The 22,190-nt window shown below is 36.2% G+C and overlaps 2 protein-coding genes and 1 long non-coding RNA gene across 3 annotated transcripts in view; 1 reads left to right on the plus strand and 2 right to left on the minus strand.

Annotated features, from left to right (window-relative positions):
* The window catches only part of LOC309513041, a 328,088-nt gene that overhangs the window by 176,405 nt on the left and 129,493 nt on the right, over positions 1–22,190 (plus strand). The window lies entirely within an intron of this gene.
* LOC309509756 (mycocerosic acid synthase-like polyketide synthase) overlaps positions 1–22,190 on the minus strand; it is a 33,235-nt gene that overhangs the window by 10,019 nt on the left and 1,026 nt on the right. The gene's annotated exons all lie outside the window — the stretch shown is intronic.
* Positions 11,353–16,914, minus strand: LOC309511029 (baculoviral IAP repeat-containing protein 2-like). Its single transcript, XM_082186044.1, has one exon. The coding sequence runs from the start codon at positions 12,798–12,800 to the stop codon at positions 11,376–11,378; it is 1,425 nt and encodes a 474-aa protein (XP_082042170.1). The 5' UTR covers positions 12,801–16,914; the 3' UTR covers positions 11,353–11,375.

Below are 22,190 nucleotides of genomic sequence, written 5' to 3' on the forward strand. Positions count from 1 at the left end.
CGTTTAATTGTGACTTCTCTTTGTCTCAGGCACTCCTCTCCTCTCAGAGAGCCTGTGGGGGGTTTGCAGGGGCAGTTCAGTGGCTTTATCATGAGGGTGCGGGACAATAAAGGTGTTTATCGCCGCTCTTTCTCATGGAGAGTGTCTGATAGCCAGCCTGATGATACAGATTTATCTTAAAGAGCAGGCAAAGTTCCTTTCAGGATAAATCTCTCGATGTGTCCAAAGAGGTCCTATATCTTATTAAATTTTGCTATGTATTTAAAGATTTCATATATTATTTTTAATTTGAAATGTTCAATCCAGTGGTTTCAACTGGTTTTGTATAGTTTTACAATGTTTGAGCAGTGTGTGTGTGTGTGTGTGATTATCAACAATCTGAACTTATCTAAACATGAACTGTTGACGAAACACGTTCATGCTGTAAGGCTGTAAGGACTGATTTTCCTGATAAAACAAAGCTCACCCTGCAATAAAGCCATAAAATGCACCCTGGACAGGAGATAGCAAAGACAGAGCACAGGACCTTGTCCTGCCCAAACTTATCTCCTTGTCACCTTGTTTGACTTCAACTCATTCTCTCTCTCCCTCCTCAAGACACTGAAAGTTCATTAAAGGGATAGTTCACCCAAAAATAAAAATTCTATCATCGTTTACTCACCCTCAAGTTGTTCCAAACCTGTATGAGTTTCTTTGTTCTGCTGAACACAAAGGAAGAATGTTTGTAACCAAACAGATCTCGGTCCCCATTGACTTCCATAGTATATATTTTTTCCTACTTATGGAAGTCAGTGGGGACCGAGATCTGTTTGGTTACAAACATTCTTCCAAATATCTTCCTTTGTGTTCAGCAGAACAAAGAAACTCATACAGGTTTGGAACAACTTGAGGAAGAGTAAATGATGACAGAATTTTTATTTTTGGGCGAACTATCCCTTTAACGTGCAACAAGTATGCGCTTAAGTCGCTGCCGGTTCAAGGAGCAGCCTGGTCTGCCTGTTCAGTTTCAGTAGATCGGCAAATGTTGAATTTTCTGTTGAATTTGAACCACTGAATTTGTGGAAGCGAAATAAAATAGACAGAAAATTGCCTGTCAAATATTATAGGTTGTATTTTTAAACATAATACATATTTTGGAAGTGCAATCTTGAAAGGTGAATATGGATTATTGTTTTTTTAATAATGAAAACGTGTGTGAAATGTTTTGAATTGAAATATTTACAGCTTAAACATACAACCATGTTGAATTTCAGCCCATTAAATTATAATGCCCTGAAAATATAATGCATTAAAATGCAAGCATGGTTTTTTTCAAGTAGTGCAATTCTTTTTTCTTTTTAGGGACTGTTCTTTTTTTTATTTAAGGGGCCACCGGAGGAGTTTTGAGATCTGTTGTCAAAAAAGACATGGAAACTAAACAATGGAACTAAAATATGGTAGTATCGTGCTACAGCGCACATTCTATCAGCAGCAGTTCTGGCGCCTCAGTCGCAATACTGTAAAACTCGACGTTCACATCACATGTTAATGTAGTGGTAGAGTTACACTCACAGGACACTGTGCACTTATTCACAATCACAAAAGTTCATTATTTGCTCGTGCTTTAAAGCTTTGCCGGGTAAACATTTCTTTGGCATTCTGTTCTGACATGATGCATTTTTTCTAAGCGCGAACTGAAGTGCGCGCGCACTGTCAAACAGCGCCAAACTGGATTTTTGTTGGGTCAGACCCATCTGATATCGAAGGGGGGCTGATAACGCGAGATCAACATGGAGCTAAATGGAAAAAAATATCACCAAACAAGCCACTTTGAAATGTTGCTGTTTTCATGTATATAAAAGTTGGGTGACCCTCCCCCTAGACTAAAAAAAGTTGAATGACCCTCCCCTCAACAAAGAATAAAAAGACATGACCCTCCCCTATTTTCCTCCGGTGGCCCCTTCCATAAATACCGAACGGTCCCTTAACAGGCTTTTTTGTTTAAAAAACATTTGGCACTATTTTACTTTCAAACAAATCATCCAAGCACCTCATTCCGAGCTATTTCTAAGATATGTTTGATTAATATTATTAAGGATTATTTAATTGTAAAGAAATTATAGATCTGTCTTTGATTTTCGCAAAAATTCCAGAAGTTGAAAGTCTATTCTGATTGGCAATGATTCTGATTTGACAATGTTTAATCCAGAAGCGAAGATAATGAATGTCTAGTAAAAGAACATGGGAAGATTCATGATTGCACAGGACCTGTGAGTGCACACGCAACATTTGAGCGAGAGGAGAGGCGGTTCGTGAGAGAGCACTGTGTATTGGAGAGTGTGTCCAGTTTTGAGCGGGAGCAATCTGCGTGTGAGGGGATAGATTCGTGCTCACACATTACATGGAAGTGCTCTCGCGTTACAATAATGCCATTAAAATAGCGCCATATGGTATGTCCCTCAAAACTGTGTGAAAATTAAAAAAAGAAACATTCCATCCAACATGGTTGACTTTCGGTTGGGTGGAGTCAGATAAAACCAAGTGAGCTTGACCACACTTGAGTGTGCATATCGGAGAAACTACATCCTGACCACAGCTTGCATTTGGTGGCGCTGTAGAGCCCCTCAGTTACACCCAAGCCCAAGCACTAAATACATTAAAGGAACACTCCATCGTTTTTTGAAATAGGGCTTATTCACCATCTTTCCTACATTTAGATAGGTGGGCAAACGCATTTTTGTCTCAGTGCATACATTGTTTTAGTTTGGCAGCGCCGCTGCTAGCTTAGCTTAGCATAATGAATGGAATCCTTTGTTGCCAGCTAGCATGTCATGAGTGAAAGTGAAAAAAAAAAAAACACACATAATTACTTCTTGTGGCCTGCGTACTCACAACGAAGTACAAATAGCGATGCAGATTAACACTAGGCAATTTCCTAGGCAGATATTGACTTGGGACTGTATTGGGGTGAAGCACAGGTGAAGCACTGCTACTTGGGCGCAGAGATATCACACAACACCTGAAATCCCCCAACTTCCGTCAACATACCGGCGTGAATAGTAGCTGGCTATTTTTCCTACAGTAGAACATGGCGGATTTTTGTGAGAGACGAGGAGGGTGACTTCTCAGACAGTGAAGATCCAGAACCATACCTCTATGAACCAGAGTTTGAGAGGAGGAGCTGCGTGCTTTGGAAATAGAACGACAGGAGGAGGAGGTTGCGATCGCTCAACAGCCTGAGGATGTGAGGATGAGAGTCAACACGAACTGGTAGTGTGAGTGTGGGGGATGTGTGTTTGATTTTATTCTGAACGTTTTTCCCAAGTAGATTATCGGATTCGTATATTTCCACAAGGTTGTGTCAGAGAGTAGTGACGACTAATACCTGATATCAATTTCAAGTGTGCTTGGATGAGGAGACGAGTGATTTTCCGTCTAGAATCAGCAGATGCTGTTTGATCAACCTAGATCTGGATGCGTCTAATGACCTCTGTTCTAATTAAATGTTACTTTAAATAAGTGTACGTGGAACAAGCCACGAGCTTGGCCAAAACAAAGCCATTTTTAAGAAAGGTAAAGTTGATCGACTAACGTCTTTAAATGGTGGTCAAAAAACTCTACTAAAGTAAACGATTAAATGAAGTTCCTGAGGGGCATCCAAGGAGGCTATTTATATATCTTCGGTCAGATGAAACAACGAGTTACTACATGTGAGAAAATATATTGCATTTAATGTTGTTGTGTTGCGAAAAGGAAAGACAAGTAATACGCAGTGAAACCTTCCCCGTATTATTGGAAACCCCCATTGGACCAATAGACCGGCTTACAGTGCCCTACCCCTAAACTATCCCTTTTTTATTATTATTTTTTATGAACAATAAAATTATAAGCTGAAGATGTTTGTGGTGTATCATTCATCAGTGCTTCTTTTTCAACGTTCCAGTAATTCCTATGGAAGCCTGTTTCCGCCACTGAATAATAAATAAATAATAATAATTGCGACTTTTTATCTCACAATTGCGAGTTTACATCTCGCAATTCTGACTTTATTTCTCGCAATTGCGACTTTATAGTACGCAATTCTGACTTTATATCCCGCAATTGCGACTTTATTTCTCAGAATTGTGACTTTATATCCCGCAATTGCGACTTTATAGTACGCAATTCTGACTTTATAACACGCAATTGCGACTTTATATCTCGCAATTCTGACTTTATATTTATTTATTTATTTATTTGCACAAGTCATACATAAAGTCATACATAAATTCATTCATTCATTCATTCATTACATGCATGAATGAATAAAAAAGAAAAGAAAAAAGGAACAGGAAGAAGAAAATCTTATAATACCTGTCACTTATTTGTGCACATCAGAAAAAAATAAATAAAAAACAGCTACTTTATAAATAGATCAACCCTAATCCTCACCCCAAACACCAAATATTTTCAGTTATACCTATCTTTACACTTAATTATCATCATTTTAAGCGTGTTAGTCATCATTTTTCTTGTAACATTCCTGTATTTTTTTCTTATACAAATTCTTAAATTTACAAACACTTTTGCAGCTCTTCAGTTCATAGTCCAAGGTATTCCATAGTTTAACTCCGTAAATAGACAAACACATCTGTTTTTGTGAGGTACGTGCAAAAAGATTGTATATCCCGCAATTGCGACTTTATTTCTCAGAATTGTGACTTTATTTCTCGCAATTGCGACTTTATAGTACGCAATTCTGACTTTATAACACGCAATTGCGACTTTATATCTCACAATTCTGACATCTTTTCTCAGAATTGTGAAATATAAACTCACAATTGTGAGATATAAAGTCCAATTCTAAGGGGAAAAAAAGACAGACTTTTTTTTTTTTTTTTTTTACCACAGAATAGTTTATATCTCACAATTCTGACTTTATAACACGCAATTGCAATTTTATATCGTGCAATTCTGACTTTATTTCTCAGAATTGCGACTTTATATCTCGCAATTGCGACTTTATTTCTCAGAATTGCGACTTTATATCCCGCAATTGCGACTTTATTTCTCAGAATTGTGACTTTATATCCCGCAATTGCGACTTTATATCTCGCAATTCTGACATCTTTTCTCAGAATTGTGAAATATAAACTCACAATTGTGAGATATAAAGTCCAATTCTAAGGGAAAAAAAAGACTTTTTTTTTTTTTTTTACCAGAGAATAGTTTATATCTCACAATTCTGACTTTATAACACGCAATTGCGACTTTATATCGTGCAATTCTGACTTTATTTCTCAGAATTGCGACTTTATATCCCGCAATTGCGACTTTATATCTCGCAATTGCGACTTTATTTCTCAGAATTGCGACTTTATATCTCGCAATTGCGACTTTATTTCTCACAATTCTGACTTCATATCTCGCAATTCTGAGAAAAAAAGTCACACAAAAAAGTACCCTTGATGTTCCTAAGGGTTTGTTGGCCTGGATTTTAGATTTTCTGACCAGAAGATCTCAAATAGTACGGGTAAATGGAGAACATCCACAGGAACTGTATTCTTCAGTGGGCTGTCCCCAAGGTTGTATTCTTTCATCTTTATTATTTATTTTATATACAGATAGGTGCAGAAGTCAATATCCAGACAGACATATTATTAAATATGCCGATGATACAGTGGTGCTAAAGAGAGAGAATAGAGGGCACCTTTCATCAAAAAAAACTGACAGTTTTATTGCTTTATGGCCCTCAAAGCCCCGCCCCCTTGACCGTGGGAATTTCCCACGCTAGCTCCTCCCACTTATGGGCTGTACAGTACACCGTGGGAATTTCCCACGCTAGCTCCTCCCACTTATGGGCTGTACATACACCGTGGGAAAATCGGATTTGTGTCACGCCTCCTTAGGGGTTGAACATCTGAAGCGTGGGAAAATTTCGCACGCTCAGTAGTTCTAAACAGTCTAAATTAAAACTTTTAAAGAAATGTACAATAAAGACATAGCCAGAGTGTGAGATCAGTGTTTTTATTAAAGAAGACAGATGTACATTCATCACTTTCAAAACATCAATGAAATAAGTTAAAATTGCATTTTTCTCTAAAAGAGATATTAAAAAATGAGTTAGTGTTATTTAAAGATGTTAAAACATTAAAACAAGTTAAGAGTTTTTTTAATTTACAGAAAAGATTGATTTGTAAGCATTTAACTTTCAGACAGTATTTGTAAAACTTTTACATAAAACACAAACTAGTTTAAAAAGTGTTACGTTTTTACATACCCAGTTGTTAAAGACTCGGAGTTTAAAGATATATAAGTGGTTCGTTGTAGTGGAGCAAAGTGTAGAGCGTCCATTCAGTCCACAGGTCAGACAGAAATAAAGCAGTCTGAGGCCTACAGAGAGACACACACAAACCCCGCCCCTAGCCCCGCCCCAACAGATGTCACCGTGGGAAATTCCCACACCCCCCTTCAAGCTCCCAAATAGAAAACACGTCCGGTCAGCTCAGTAGCCAGACTTAAATGACCAAAGAAAACCGATGCAACGGCCCGGAGAGACCACACCCCCTAACACGCCCCTCTCAAAGCTCATAGGTTGTGTAAAATTAAGACACACCTCTCAGATGTCATTGGATGATACAAATGACATCACTCACGGGAATCCCCCTCCCACAGCATCACAGTCACATGAGCTGTTTAAAAAGGAGCGCAAACATGACAAGAGCTACTTGTGGTTTTATTCAAGTAGAACACTATGGCTACGTCAGACCCCAAAACTCCTGAAACATTGATGAAGCTATGGAGGATTCGACCTTAGCGCCGCGAAAAAAACAAACATAGTTACCAGGACCCGTTTAACGCGATTTCTCCACGAGCCGGCGGAGCGCAAGTGAAATACTTTTCTGGAGGACGTGCGTGCGAAGTCAGATTGGTTAATGGATAACGACGAGCGATTCCCAATTTGTTTTTTTATGGAAAGGGATTGGATTTTATTTTATACAGGAGAATGGAGAGATTTGAAAGATGATGGGAGTGAACCGGTTTTCATAGCAGAGTGGGCTGGATTAACCACGGTTGCAAGATACCGACTTCTCACGGATTATATATATATATAAAAAACACCCAGAGGATTACGTTTATATACTTTTTTGGAATGGATGTACCCAAATGTTCGTAGCCTATTTCTGAGGATGAGCATTTAAAATAGCCTACTACGATTTAAAATTCATGTTTCAATGGAATGTTTTACATGTGTTGGAACAGATTTTTTCTAAAATCACGTAGCTTTTTTTAAAATGGAGCGACGCATTTGGATCTGTTGATGGATACGCACCAATAGGATTACCGGCTGCAACGAATGGATACCCACAGAAAAGCATCGATTGGCTGAATACATTTTGTGATTATTTAATCCTTTCTATGTAAAGTATTTTGAATTGCCAGTGTATAAAATGTGCTATATTAATAAACATGCTATGCCTTGCTTCGCCTATGTCATAGGAGAAATTATATTTAACTCACACTCACACAAACACCGACCCCCACTCCTCCCCACTTTTGGACCGAGCCCTCCAACGTGGGAAAATTCCCACGGTCCACATTTAAAGGTGTACTTTTCACAATCACATACAAAAAAAGACATTAATACAATGTTTATCATTAAAATACAAAGGGTGGTAAACACACATTTTAAAAATAATATATACATTTAAAATACACATGTCGTTAGCGTTCATACATTTTTAATTAAAGAAAAGTTTTGCTTTCCATATGTAAAACTTTTTAAAAACACGGCATAAAGTTAAAATGCAATGGTTTAGTATTCGTACATTTTACAACGTTATCTGAAAATAGTTAGAATGTGGTCGTTCACATACAGATAAAAAAATAAAATAACGTTCAAAACAACGTCAACTAAAATACAATATGCTACTAAAGTTTAGTTTTAAGTTCCGTATGATACTACATCACTCATCGCCGGTAGAAACATGATTGAGTATAGATCATGTGTGAAGCAGAGTCTCCGCCCACCTAACGCTAGATGTATTTATAATTACACTAGTAAATAACATTTATAAAAAATAATAGTTGTTTAAAAAATAAAAAACTCATGTTTCAGTTAATTTTGGACTTTTGGTGAAGTTAACAAATATTCACTACTGATTTATTCACTCTTCGATAGGATAATCCACATCTCCCAATGGAGAAATCTGATCATTGTTTGAGAATGCGTTTTGGAGTAAAAAAATAATAAATCTGTTCAAAACTATGTGATTTAAACTGTAAAACCGTGAAACGTAAGCGACAGGCAAACAGTTTTCTTTTCACAGACATGTAACACTTTCACATATAACTTTTTAAAATGATACAGACCTTTAAAATACAAAGGTGTAGTATTTAAAACGTTAGGCCTATCAGAAAAATGTAAAACAAGTTAGAATGTTTTCCTTCACCTACAGATTTTAAAACCTGTAAAAAAAAATATTATAGAATAGAAAGTTATAGAATGTCTTTCACGAACGACTTTTAAAGATACCAGAAAAATGGTAAATTATGTTTTTTAAACAATGTTTCAAACGTGAGCAACATATCAAAAAAAATACATCAAACAAATAGATTATAAGCAAAACTTTTTAACATAAACTTTTGTTTAGTTTTTAGCTAACAATATCTCTTACGCTGTCCCGCAAAGCACATGAATGAGAAATAGAGTCTCCGCCCACCTAAAACTCCGCAACGTATGAGAATACACATGCGCAGCGCTAGCCTATAGCTACAGATTTAAATCTTGGTAAAAAAGACTTATCAAAACAACGTTCAAAATGTTTACATTTTTTATTTAGGCTAATTTAGTTATTAATTCACTATTAGATATTTCTAGCCTAATATTTTCAAGCATCTGTCCACACACACACACACACACACACACACACACACATACATACGGATGAACGTCTTAACTTTTACGACATCATAGAGAGAGAGAGCATCACTTTGTACCATGCTGTGTTATGCCTAACGAGAAATGATCTCTTCTGAACTCTGAATGGCATTGTGAGCTTTGGGTGATACTGTAAACTTTTGGTTTTCTTTACAAGAAATTGATGAAAGCTATTTTTAGAGTCGACATGAAATCAAAATTTATCCTATTTACTTTGTTAGCGCATATTACTAGTCTTGTGGTGAAAAATTAATCCGTGCAAGTTAATACACAGGAAAAATGGTTGGTCATGGTAATCTTTAATCAAAGTCTGAAAAGCGACTTCCGGTCTGGAAATGGCGTTTCTTTTCTAATGACGTCAGTTTGACGGCTTAACCACTCCTTAAACCGTCTGCTATGAGCAGAGATGGACAGGAGGAGTCTGTTCAATATTCCCTTTCACTTGGAAATACGTCACAACAGTGGAGAAAAGTCGTTTTGCAACTTCCGGTTCACGGGGACTTTAAAAAACATTAATACAACTCTTTGCTTTACAAAAACTGTTTATTACACTAAAACAAGACACAAAATAGGATATTTCATTTACCCCTACAGTAGTCATAATAGTTATTTCTTTATTTTTATTCTGTATTTTTACAGACCTAAAACCATGAGGCTTCAAAGTATGGATTGGAAGTAAATTACCAAAGACACAAACGATTTTGAACATTTATACATTTGTGTGTTGCAAAAGCAGAAGTCTATCTTCTTTATATAAAGAATCACCTTTATTTATGCTTTAATTTCTTTAAAACAATCTGGTGACCTGCATTATTTCTGTGATTACATGATTAGTAATATTGCGAGAGGTTTCCTCACACGTATAAAAACTCTTTAGATGTCTTTGTGACAAACACAACATCTTCACTTAAAAGACTTTTTTTAAATGTATGGCCGATCCTTTTTCTTCTGACAAACTTACATTTCATAGTAATTACCTGAGGCGTTTAACAACCACATATAGGGAATGCATGTTAATTAAATGTTCGAGAAAGCTAATATTGGTGTAATCTCTGAGAGGTCTCACCCCCAGATGCAAAACTATGCGTTGGGATAATCCAGACATAGCTTTACTAAAAGAAAATATTATGGAAGTCATTTTCAAACTGTGCGTAGGCTATGCTTCAACATGTAATTATACAATATTTTATATATTAATATCATGGTTCCATGTTGTTTGTTTGTTTGTTTGTCTGTTTGTTATTAACTAATACCTTTATCTTTTAACTAACACTTCAACATCCAGAACAAAATTAAAGAGATGTATGAGCTAAGGATGTTCTCTGACCCCAAATAAACGGATAATGGAATGTTCACAATCTACAATATACAGTTAGATATTCTCCTACTTAGTATGTGTAATAGTTGTGCTTAATTCTTTGGGTGTATTTTTACACACCCTATGGACTAACTTTAAAACATAATCTTTATACACGAATCACACATGTCCTTATAATCCATGTAAGATTCAAAAGACCAAATCACTAAGAAAAGAGCCGTTTATAATAAATACACAAAAGTTTTCCAAATGATGGATTTATTACTCCGCTAGATTTAGTCATCTTGTTCAGATAGCACAACGCTGTTTCACATGTTGTATGTTGGACTGTATGTGTTTTAGGCGAAGACGTTTCTTTGAGAGCTGAAATAAATGACAATTAAGAATTTAAGTGATAGTCTTTCTGTCTGACTAAATTGATACTTCATTTAGTGCAACTTTCCCTCTATCTACGAATTACACAAAGTGCATGCTGTTTTACACTTAAACTATTACAACAGAATCACATCTAACTATTGCACTGAGAGAGGCATATTCATCCAAGCTCGAGGCTGTTAAACTTCCACACTTTGGTAAAACCTAAATTCTAGAGGTCAATTGGGTTAAAAGTAAATGCATCATCATGAGCCATTTTAAAACAAATACAGAAAAGCCACTATAGTGACCAGTTTTAGCGTGTGAATTGACATTTTACATATTACGCTGTTTACATCTTGTTTTTGTACAGTTTTTGTTCATATAGGAATGTATGAAAAACATGAACAAATATTGCATAAAGATAATTAAATGACGGTCCTTCAAGTATGAGAGTGACTAAACAAATCATATTTATTTTAGAACATCTTTCTGCTATGTCTACGAAACATTGACGTGAAAGATGAGTATTACACTTCAAACTCGTCTAACTATTACACTTATTTTGTTATTATTACACGGTTATTTTGTGTGTGTGTCACTAAACAACATGGTTAAGCTAATGAATTATAGTTGATGCGTGGTATTTTTACGTGAAAGGAGGAAAAGGAATATTTAACATGTAAAAATAAAAATATTTTAACCTATCGTCAATTTCAATTGTTAGATAAATCATCTAACAATCAACAGTTATATGTGAAACAATCAGAAACTGTTGTTACTTGGATGATGAATATCTTCACTTTATGATAGGAAAGTACGTACAGCGCCTTTGACCAATCCTCTACATATGGGACACTTGCGCAGAGAAGGCGCACATTCTTTGCACACAACTAGGTGACCACAGGGCATGAAGACAATGTTCACTTCCTTATCCATGCAAACTTTGCATGTGCGCTCCTCTTGAAGTCTTCTTAACTGTTCCTCCATAGGCAAGTCTGAAAGATCTTGACTCGGTGATGCAGCTTCATTTGTCTGGGGCATCAGTTTTCTCAGCAGGCAGACATCATTCTTCTTGATCCAGTTGCGGAAGATTTCTGCTGCTGCATTTCCTTTCGACAGGACTAACTCAATGAGCTGCCCTGTCTGCTGCTTGACTATAGTGCAGTTACGAATAATGTCATACTCTTTCTGTGAGATGACGTTCTCCTCTAGAAGATGGTCCATTAAGCTCTGCACGCTTTTTAGCTGCTGTGAGATGACATGATGATGTTTCTTAAGAAAAGTAAAACCATCTGATGCCATTTCCTCAGCAAGAAGCTCTCGCTCCTCCTCTCTCTTCTCATCTTCTGCACTTAGTAAATCAGACACCAACTCTTGAACGGTTTTGTAATTTTCTCCACTTGCGAGAATTTTGCTCTGCACGGTTTGCTTCACCAGGCCACGCTCAAATCCCATCTCTAAAGCAGACTTCACCACAGGATTGTTCATCATCACTGCATCTTCTGAACGGTCTTCTCCAGGATCCAGGTGTACAACAGCTGGATCAACAAATTCTCTCGAGTTACTGTCTCCATTAGTCAATAGCTGTTCAAATAGTCTTGGAAATCTTGCTTGAATCTGATGAACAAACTCTTGGCCCTTTTCTTGCAACAGGTATTCACATCTTGGAAACCACTTGGCATGCTCTACCCATGGATCATCACCAGACTCCCAACATCTGAGTCCACCATCACAACAAAAGCACTTCACGTCATCACGACGACCAACATAGTAAAAACCAGCCTTAGCCAATTGGTCTGGTCGAACAGTTATTCTTGAGGGCCAGTAGACAAATGTGAGCAACCTTTCTTCACACTGTTGCATTGCCGAGTTAGATACATTGGAAAGGTCGCCGCCAGATAAAGGTACATTATCTGCACGGTCACCTCGAACAAAGCGGCAGTTGGGGTAATGCCTCTGGTGCTCTGATACTGCCCGATCTCCCGGTTCCCAGTTGCTAAGCTGGCCTCCACAACTGAAGCAAGCCACTCTGTCGCCCTGGCCAAGGTAGTAGAAACCACTTTTGGCAAGCTCGGCTGGACTTATTGGTGCAAGAGTCCAATTCTGAAAGGTGTCAAGGCGTTCCTGTTCCCGACGCATGTCAGGACTGTGACAAGCCGGAGGTCGCTGGTGAGACATATCCTGGTGAGACATATCCAGGTTTAAGTAACCCACCAGCTCCTCCATTTGGTCTGAAACGGATGCCGTGGTGGTCGATGTTACGGGTATCGCAGGGCTGTAGGATGGCTACTTTGCGAAACGGGAGAAAAGGCAGGGTGTGAGGACGACAGGAGGTTTTGTCCGGGTTGTGTGCGAAGTCCTGAAATATTTATCAGGACAACAGCTCACTCCGCCCCGCTGGAGGGGTTGTCATCATGACGCCGTAAACTGCTGTAGGCCTATAGGATTACATATAATGCCACATTGAATCAGAAGTAGCGTCATGGAGAAGTTATGCATATGCCACCGGAGAGATGTCTATAATTACACCAAAATTTTATATATAAAAATATACATATATTTTTAAAACATAGCCTACAGTATGCATGGGTGAATTGTACGTCATAAGATCTGTAACAAGCATGTAGAAAGTAGTTAGGATGTATTTCATTTTGCCTAGGCTTTAAGTTAATTTTACCAACTATTAAGATGTTAAAGTTCATAGACCTTTAGCACATTCAAATGTATTGAGTTAAAATGAAAACGTGATATCAATATCGCATTACCGAATTCATGGGTGTTTAATAGCTTCAATAGTTATCAAGCACCAGCTGATTTAAGTTTTTCTTCAAACAAAAGTAATTTTCTGACAAATCATTGTACACATACCCATGTGTTTTGTTGTATGCACAGATTTTGAGGGTCGCTTATAGAAAGATGTGTCCTTTGTTTCGCGGTATTTTTAAAAAACATAGATCTACATAGATGTTTTACACGATAAGATATGTCAGAGAACCTTGTACGACAATCTATATTCGCATAAAGGGTTAAAATGTAAAATATACATTTTAGCGCTATTTAAAAACTAGGACGGTATAATAATATAATGTAAATGTCTCACGTGAAGATGATGGTTTAAACCATAATTTTATCAAATCAAGTCAATTCATGTGAATACTGTCGTATATGAACAAAGAGAAGACCTAGAGTTCACTAACATCACAGCTAACTGTAGGAAACAGATATCCGGGGGAAAGTGTAAAGAAAACGCCATACAAAACATTACAATCACACCCGACAATATGATAAGTGTTACGCTAGTGATGATAAAAATTGTTAAACAATTTCAAAACAGGGTAAGATGCCTAAAAACAAAGGTGTCCAAAATGTTACATGCTAATACTTGGTCTTGTTTCAGAGTCGGTATGCTCCGGTGAAAACTGTCTGAACTTTGATGAGGCCGACAACAATATAGGGCTGTTAAACATGCGGTAGAATAACAATGTTCAATATAAACAAGAATCCTGCTCTAATGGATGTGCAAATTTACACCAACTCTAATTGTTTCACATATAACTGTTGATTGTTAGATGATTTATCTAACAATTGAAATTGACGATAGGTTAAAATATTTTTATTTTTACATGTTAAATATTCCTTTTCCTCCTTTCACGTAAAAATACCACGCATCAACTATAATTCATTAGCTTAACCATGTTGTTTAGTGACACACACACAAAATAACCGTGTAATAATAACAAAATAAGTGTAATAGTTAGACGAGTTTGAAGTGTAATACTCATCTTTCACGTCAATGTTTCGTAGACATAGCAGAAAGATGTTCTAAAATAAATATGATTTGTTTAGTCACTCTCATACTTGAAGGACCGTCATTTAATTATCTTTATGCAATATTTGTTCATGTTTTTCATACATTCCTATATGAACAAAAACTGTACAAAAACAAGATGTAAACAGCGTAATATGTAAAATGTCAATTCACACGCTAAAACTGGTCACTATAGTGGCTTTTCTGTATTTGTTTTAAAATGGCTCATGATGATGCATTTACTTTTAACCCAATTGACCTCTAGAATTTAGGTTTTACCAAAGTGTGGAAGTTTAACAGCCTCGAGCTTGGATGAATATGCCTCTCTCAGTGCAATAGTTAGATGTGATTCTGTTGTAATAGTTTAAGTGTAAAACAGCATGCACTTTGTGTAATTCGTAGATAGAGGGAAAGTTGCACTAAATGAAGTATCAATTTAGTCAGACAGAAAGACTATCACTTAAATTCTTAATTGTCATTTATTTCAGCTCTCAAAGAAACGTCTTCGCCTAAAACACATACAGTCCAACATACAACATGTGAAACAGCGTTGTGCTATCTGAACAAGATGACTAAATCTAGCGGAGTAATAAATCCATCATTTGGAAAACTTTTGTGTATTTATTATAAACGGCTCTTTTCTTAGTGATTTGGTCTTTTGAATCTTACATGGATTATAAGGACATGTGTGATTCGTGTATAAAGATTATGTTTTAAAGTTAGTCCATAGGGTGTGTAAAAATACACCCAAAGAATTAAGCACAACTATTACACATACTAAGTAGGAGAATATCTAACTGTATATTGTAGATTGTGAACATTCCATTATCCGTTTATTTGGGGTCAGAGAACATCCTTAGCTCATACATCTCTTTAATTTTGTTCTGGATGTTGAAGTGTTAGTTAAAAGATAAAGGTATTAGTTAATAACAAACAGACAAACAAACAAACAAACAACATGGAACCATGATATTAATATATAAAATATTGTATAATTACATGTTGAAGCATAGCCTACGCACAGTTTGAAAATGACTTCCATAATATTTTCTTTTAGTAAAGCTATGTCTGGATTATCCCAACGCATAGTTTTGCATCTGGGGGTGAGACCTCTCAGAGATTACACCAATATTAGCTTTCTCGAACATTTAATTAACATGCATTCCCTATATGTGGTTGTTAAACGCCTCAGGTAATTACTATGAAATGTAAGTTTGTCAGAAGAAAAAGGATCGGCCATACATTTAAAAAAAGTCTTTTAAGTGAAGATGTTGTGTTTGTCACAAAGACATCTAAAGAGTTTTTATACGTGTGAGGAAACCTCTCGCAATATTACTAATCATGTAATCACAGAAATAATGCAGGTCACCAGATTGTTTTAAAGAAATTAAAGCATAAATAAAGGTGATTCTTTATATAAAGAAGATAGACTTCTGCTTTTGCAACACACAAATGTATAAATGTTCAAAATCGTTTGTGTCTTTGGTAATTTACTTCCAATCCATACTTTGAAGCCTCATGGTTTTAGGTCTGTAAAAATACAGAATAAAAATAAAGAAATAACTATTATGACTACTGTAGGGGTAAATGAAATATCCTATTTTGTGTCTTGTTTTAGTGTAATAAACAGTTTTTGTAAAGCAAAGAGTTGTATTAATGTTTTTTAAAGTCCCCGTGAACCGGAAGTTGCAAAACGACTTTTCTCCACTGTTGTGACGTATTTCCAAGTGAAAGGGAATATTGAACAGACTCCTCCTGTCCATCTCTGCTCATAGCAGACGGTTTAAGGAGTGGTTAAGCCGTCAAACTGACGTCATTAGAAAAGAAACGCCATTTCCAGACCGGAAGTCGCTTTTCAGACTTTGATTAAAGATTACCATGACCAACCATTTTTCCTGTGTATTAACTTGCACGGATTAATTTTTCACCACAAGACTAGTAATATGCGCTAACAAAGTAAATAGGATAAATTTTGATTTCATGTCGACTCTAAAAATAGCTTTCATCAATTTCTTGTAAAGAAAACCAAAAGTTTACAGTATCACCCAAAGCTCACAATGCCATTCAGAGTTCAGAAGAGATCATTTCTCGTTAGGCATAACACAGCATGGTACAAAGTGATGCTCTCTCTCTCTATGATGTCGTAAAAGTTAAGACGTTCATCCGTATGTATGTGTGTGTGTGTGTGTGTGTGTGTGTGTGTGTGGACAGATGCTTGAAAATATTAGGCTAGAAATATCTAATAGTGAATTAATAACTAAATTAGCCTAAATAAAAAATGTAAACATTTTGAACGTTGTTTTGATAAGTCTTTTTTACCAAGATTTAAATCTGTAGCTATAGGCTAGCGCTGCGCATGTGTATTCTCATACGTTGCGGAGTTTTAGGTGGGCGGAGACTCTATTTCTCATTCATGTGCTTTGCGGGACAGCGTAAGAGATATTGTTAGCTAAAAACTAAACAAAAGTTTATGTTAAAAAGTTTTGCTTATAATCTATTTGTTTGATGTATTTTTTAACTGTTGTAGTTTGATATGTTGCTCACGTTTGAAACATTGTTTAAAAAACATAATTTACCATTTTTCTGGTATCTTTAAAAGTCGTTCGTGAAAGACATTCTATAACTTTCTATAGACATTCTATAATATTTTTTTTTACAGGTTTTAAAATCTGTAGGTGAAGGAAAACATTCTAACTTGTTTTACATTTTTCTGATAGGCCTAACGTTTTAAATACTACACCTTTGTATTTTAAAGGTCTGTATCATTTTAAAAAGTTATACGTGAAAGTGTTACATGTCTGTGAAAAGAAAACTGTTTGCCTGTCGCTTACGTTTCACGGTTTTACAGTTTAAATCACATAGTTTTGAACAGATTTATTATTTTTTTACTCCAAAACGCATTCTCAAACAATGATCAGATTTCTCCATTGGGAGATGTGGATTATCCTATCGAAGAGTGAATAAATCAGTAGTGAATATTTGTTAACTTCACCAAAAGTCCAAAATTAACTGAAACATGAGTTTTTTATTTTTTAAACAACTATTATTTTTTATAAATGTTATTTACTAGTGTAATTATAAATACATCTAGCGTTAGGTGGGCGGAGACTCTGCTTCACACATGATCTATACTCAATCATGTTTCTACCGGCGATGAGTGATGTAGTATCATACGGAACTTAAAACTAAACTTTAGTAGCATATTGTATTTTAGTTGACGTTGTTTTGAACGTTATTTTATTTTTTTTATCTGTATGTGAACGACCACATTCTAACTATTTTCAGATAACGTTGTAAAATGTACGAATACTAAACCATTGCATTTTAACTTTATGCCGTGTTTTTAAAAAAGTTTTACATATGGAAAGCAAAACTTTTCTTTAATTAAAAATGTATGAACGCTAACGACATGTGTATTTTAAATGTATATATTATTTTTAAAATGTGTGTTTACCACCCTTTGTATTTTAATGATAAACATTGTATTAATGTCTTTTTTTGTATGTGATTGTGAAAAGTACACCTTTAAATGTGGACCGTGGGAATTTTCCCACGTTGGAGGGCTCGGTCCAAAAGTGGGGAGGAGTGGGGGTCGGTGTTTGTGTGAGTGTGAGTTAAATATAATTTCTCCTATGACATAGGCGAAGCAAGGCATAGCATGTTTATTAATATAGCACATTTTATACACTGGCAATTCAAAATACTTTACATAGAAAGGATTAAATAATCACAAAATGTATTCAGCCAATCGATGCTTTTCTGTGGGTATCCATTCGTTGCAGCCGGTAATCCTATTGGTGCGTATCCATCAACAGATCCAAATGCGTCGCTCCATTTTAAAAAAAGCTACGTGATTTTAGAAAAAATCTGTTCCAACACATGTAAAACATTCCATTGAAACATGAATTTTAAATCGTAGTAGGCTATTTTAAATGCTCATCCTCAGAAATAGGCTACGAACATTTGGGTACATCCATTCCAAAAAAGTATATAAACGTAATCCTCTGGGTGTTTTTTATATATATATATAATCCGTGAGAAGTCGGTATCTTGCAACCGTGGTTAATCCAGCCCACTCTGCTATGAAAACCGGTTCACTCCCATCATCTTTCAAATCTCTCCATTCTCCTGTATAAAATAAAATCCAATCCCTTTCCATAAAAAAACAAATTGGGAATCGCTCGTCGTTATCCATTAACCAATCTGACTTCGCACGCACGTCCTCCAGAAACGTATTTCACTTGCGCTCCGCCGGCTCGTGGAGAAATCGCGTTAAACGGGTCCTGGTAACTATGTTTTTTTTTTCGCGGCGCTAAGGTCGAATCCTCCATAGCTTCATCAATGTTTCAGGAGTTTTGGGGTCTGACGTAGCCATAGTGTTCTACTTGAATAAAACCACAAGTAGCTCTTGTCATGTTTGCGCTCCTTTTTAAACAGCTCATGTGACTGTGATGCTGTGGGAGGGGGATTCCCGTGAGTGATGTCATTTGTATCATCCAATGACATCTGAGAGGTGTGTCTTAATTTTACACAACCTATGAGCTTTGAGAGGGGCGTGTTAGGGGGTGTGGTCTCTCCGGGCCGTTGCATCGGTTTTCTTTGGTCATTTAAGTCTGGCTACTGAGCTGACCGGACGTGTTTTCTATTTGGGAGCTTGAAGGGGGGTGTGGGAATTTCCCACGGTGACATCTGTTGGGGCGGGGCTAGGGGCGGGGTTTGTGTGTGTCTCTCTGTAGGCCTCAGACTGCTTTATTTCTGTCTGACCTGTGGACTGAATGGACGCTCTACACTTTGCTCCACTACAACGAACCACTTATATATCTTTAAACTCCGAGTCTTTAACAACTGGGTATGTAAAAACGTAACACTTTTTAAACTAGTTTGTGTTTTATGTAAAAGTTTTACAAATACAGCCTGAAAGTTAAATGCTTACAAATCAATCTTTTCTGTAAATTAAAAAAACTCTTAACTTGTTTTAATGTTTTAACATCTTTAAATAACACTAACTCATTTTTTAATATCTCTTTTAGAGAAAAATGCAATTTTAACTTATTTCATTGATGTTTTGAAAGTGATGAATGTACATCTGTCTTCTTTAATAAAAACACTGATCTCACACTCTGGCTATGTCTTTATTGTACATTTCTTTAAAAGTTTTAATTTACACTGTTTAGAACTACTGAGCGTGCGAAATTTTCCCACGCTTCAGATGTTCAACCCCTAAGGAGGCGTGACACAAATCCGATTTTCCCACGGTGTATGTACAGCCCATAAGTGGGAGGAGCTAGCGTGGGAAATTCCCACGGTGTACTGTACAGCCCATAAGTGGGAGGAGCTAGCGTGGGAAATTCCCACGGTCAAGGGGGCGGGGCTTTGAGGGCCATAAAGCAATAAAACTGTCAGTTTTTTCTGATGGAAGGTGCCCTCTATTCTCTCTTGCTAAGTCTGTTAAAGCAAGGTGACACAGAGCATGGGCCCATTTTGAAATATTTTTTGGATTGGTGTGAGAGTTCTCATTTACAAATTGACGTCTCCAAAACTAAGGATATGACTATAGAATTTTATAATTCTATCGGAACTCCATCTAAAGTAGTTATTGCGGGTAAAGAAGTTGAGAAGGTCAGTTCATATAAGTATTTGGGTACATTAATTGATGATAAGCTTAGGTGGGTGGAAAATACAAATCTTATTATATCAAAAGCACACAAACGGTTATATTTATTGAGGAAGCTTAAGTCCTTTGAAGTGGATAAATCTATATTGATAATGTTTTATAGATCTTTTATTGAAACTGTTTTGACCTTTGCTATGATTTGTTGGTTTTATGGATTAAATGTTAAAAGTAGATCCCAGCTTCAGCGCATTATTAATTTAGGGTCAAAGATTACATGATCTGTACAGCTAGGTTTGTCTGTTCTGTGTGAGAGAAATGTTCTTAGGAAGTCTTTGACTATCCCAGAGGATACATCTCACATTTTGTTTTTAGAATTTGAACTGCTTCCCTCAGGAAAGCGATATAGGGTGCCCAAGTGGAGGACAGTTAAAGCTTCTAGGTCTTTTGTTTCAAATGCAATTATGAGTGTAAATACTTATTTGAAACAAAGATAAAGGTACCATGAATTTCAATAGTAGTTATATGAAGAATCATATAAATGCCCGGGGTTTGTGATGTTTTCGTAAATGTTTGTGATGTGTATGTTTGTAAAAATGTGTATGTTTGTGAGGTTGAAGCTACTTAAATTGCCCTGTAAAGGGACAAATAAAGATTTTACTACTACTACTACTACTACTACAATTCTGACTTGATATCTCGCAATTGTGAGAATTGTGAGATAAAAAGTCGCAATTATTATTATTTATTTATTATTCAGTGGCGGAAACAAGCTTCCATAAATTCCTGCCCACTAAAAGCAGCACGGATAATTTTGCTTTCCCCACAGACAGGCCCATCTATGTAAAAGTTCCATCGATTCACGCTTTTCCACACTGGGGGCAGAGGCGTGTCTGAACTAGTTAATGCACGAGATCAGTACCCCGATAAAGAGGTCGACTGGCAAAAAGTATTGTATGTATTTTGAAAATACAAAAATACTCATCTTAAATGTATTTAAATACAAATTACATTTGATTTTTTTAGAAAAAGAGAGAGAGAGAGAGAGATCAAATGCTCAGACTGTTTACCAGTAAATTGAGTCGGAAGATTCAACATTTCAATAAATAAAAAAATACAATTCTACACTGTGACAGATTTTAGACTTTGATAATGTCCAAATAAATGTAATGATGCCTGAATAATGTTCTTAGCAAACAGATTTTATGAGCGTTTTCTCAGCCCTGTTTAAAATGCTGTTATGTATGACATTTTTTATTTTGTTTATTAATTTTTTTACTTACACCAGTGTTATTTATTTTTATTTTTTACGGACGAAAATGAGGCGATAACTAAATAAAAAATGTTTTAAATGACTAAAACTATGACGAAAATATTTTGACATTTTCATCAACAAATAAAAACTAGACGAAAATGTTTGGTAGGGATGTTTTGGGAGGAGATCCCGTCAGAATGAAGTCCTGCGTTTGTGGTAGATGTGCACGTTTGAACTGTAACGTGCTGATCTACCCACGAGTTGGCATGTGCTACACGTCTCATAAACGCTCAAAAATGCAAACATCTGGGAGAAAGAGGAGAGCAGACATGTAGATCTGAATAAGAGTGACGAGAACTATTAAAAAGAGAAAGATACAGTTTAAAGGTGCAATGTGTGATATTTCTGAGGATCTATTGACAGAAATGCAATATAAGATCCATAACTGTTTTCAGTGGTGTATAAATACCTCACTTAATGAACCGTTATGTTTTTATTACCTTAGAATGAGTCATTTATACATAACCGCGGCCACCTACTTCTATGAAGGTCGACATATCGTGACGTCATGTTTCTACCGTAGCCGACAGCGAACAGAGCGCTACAGAGCGCGTTTCGTCACTAACTTGAATAAGAAGCAGCAGAAAAAGACGCAGCAGAATACTCAGGTTGTCCCTGACGCGGAAAACGTGGAGAAAAACATGCTGTCTGAACGACGACTCGGACATCGTAACGTTAGCTATTTCCCCTTACCTAGCTGATGCTCTTATCCATAGCTCTTATCTTATACTAACTAGCATGGAAACAGGCTATGGTAAAGCCAGTGAATAAAAGGCTAACACAATGATGAACAAGTAAAAATAACAATCGCAATAACATGTGGTTTTACTGAATAATTTAGTAAATATAATTTAATATAAAATATAATATAAAGAAACCTCA

Source organism: Leuciscus leuciscus, assembly GCF_965113295.1.
Source record: "Leuciscus leuciscus genome assembly, chromosome: 1".
NCBI classification, from domain to species: Eukaryota; Metazoa; Chordata; class Actinopteri; order Cypriniformes; family Leuciscidae; genus Leuciscus; species Leuciscus leuciscus.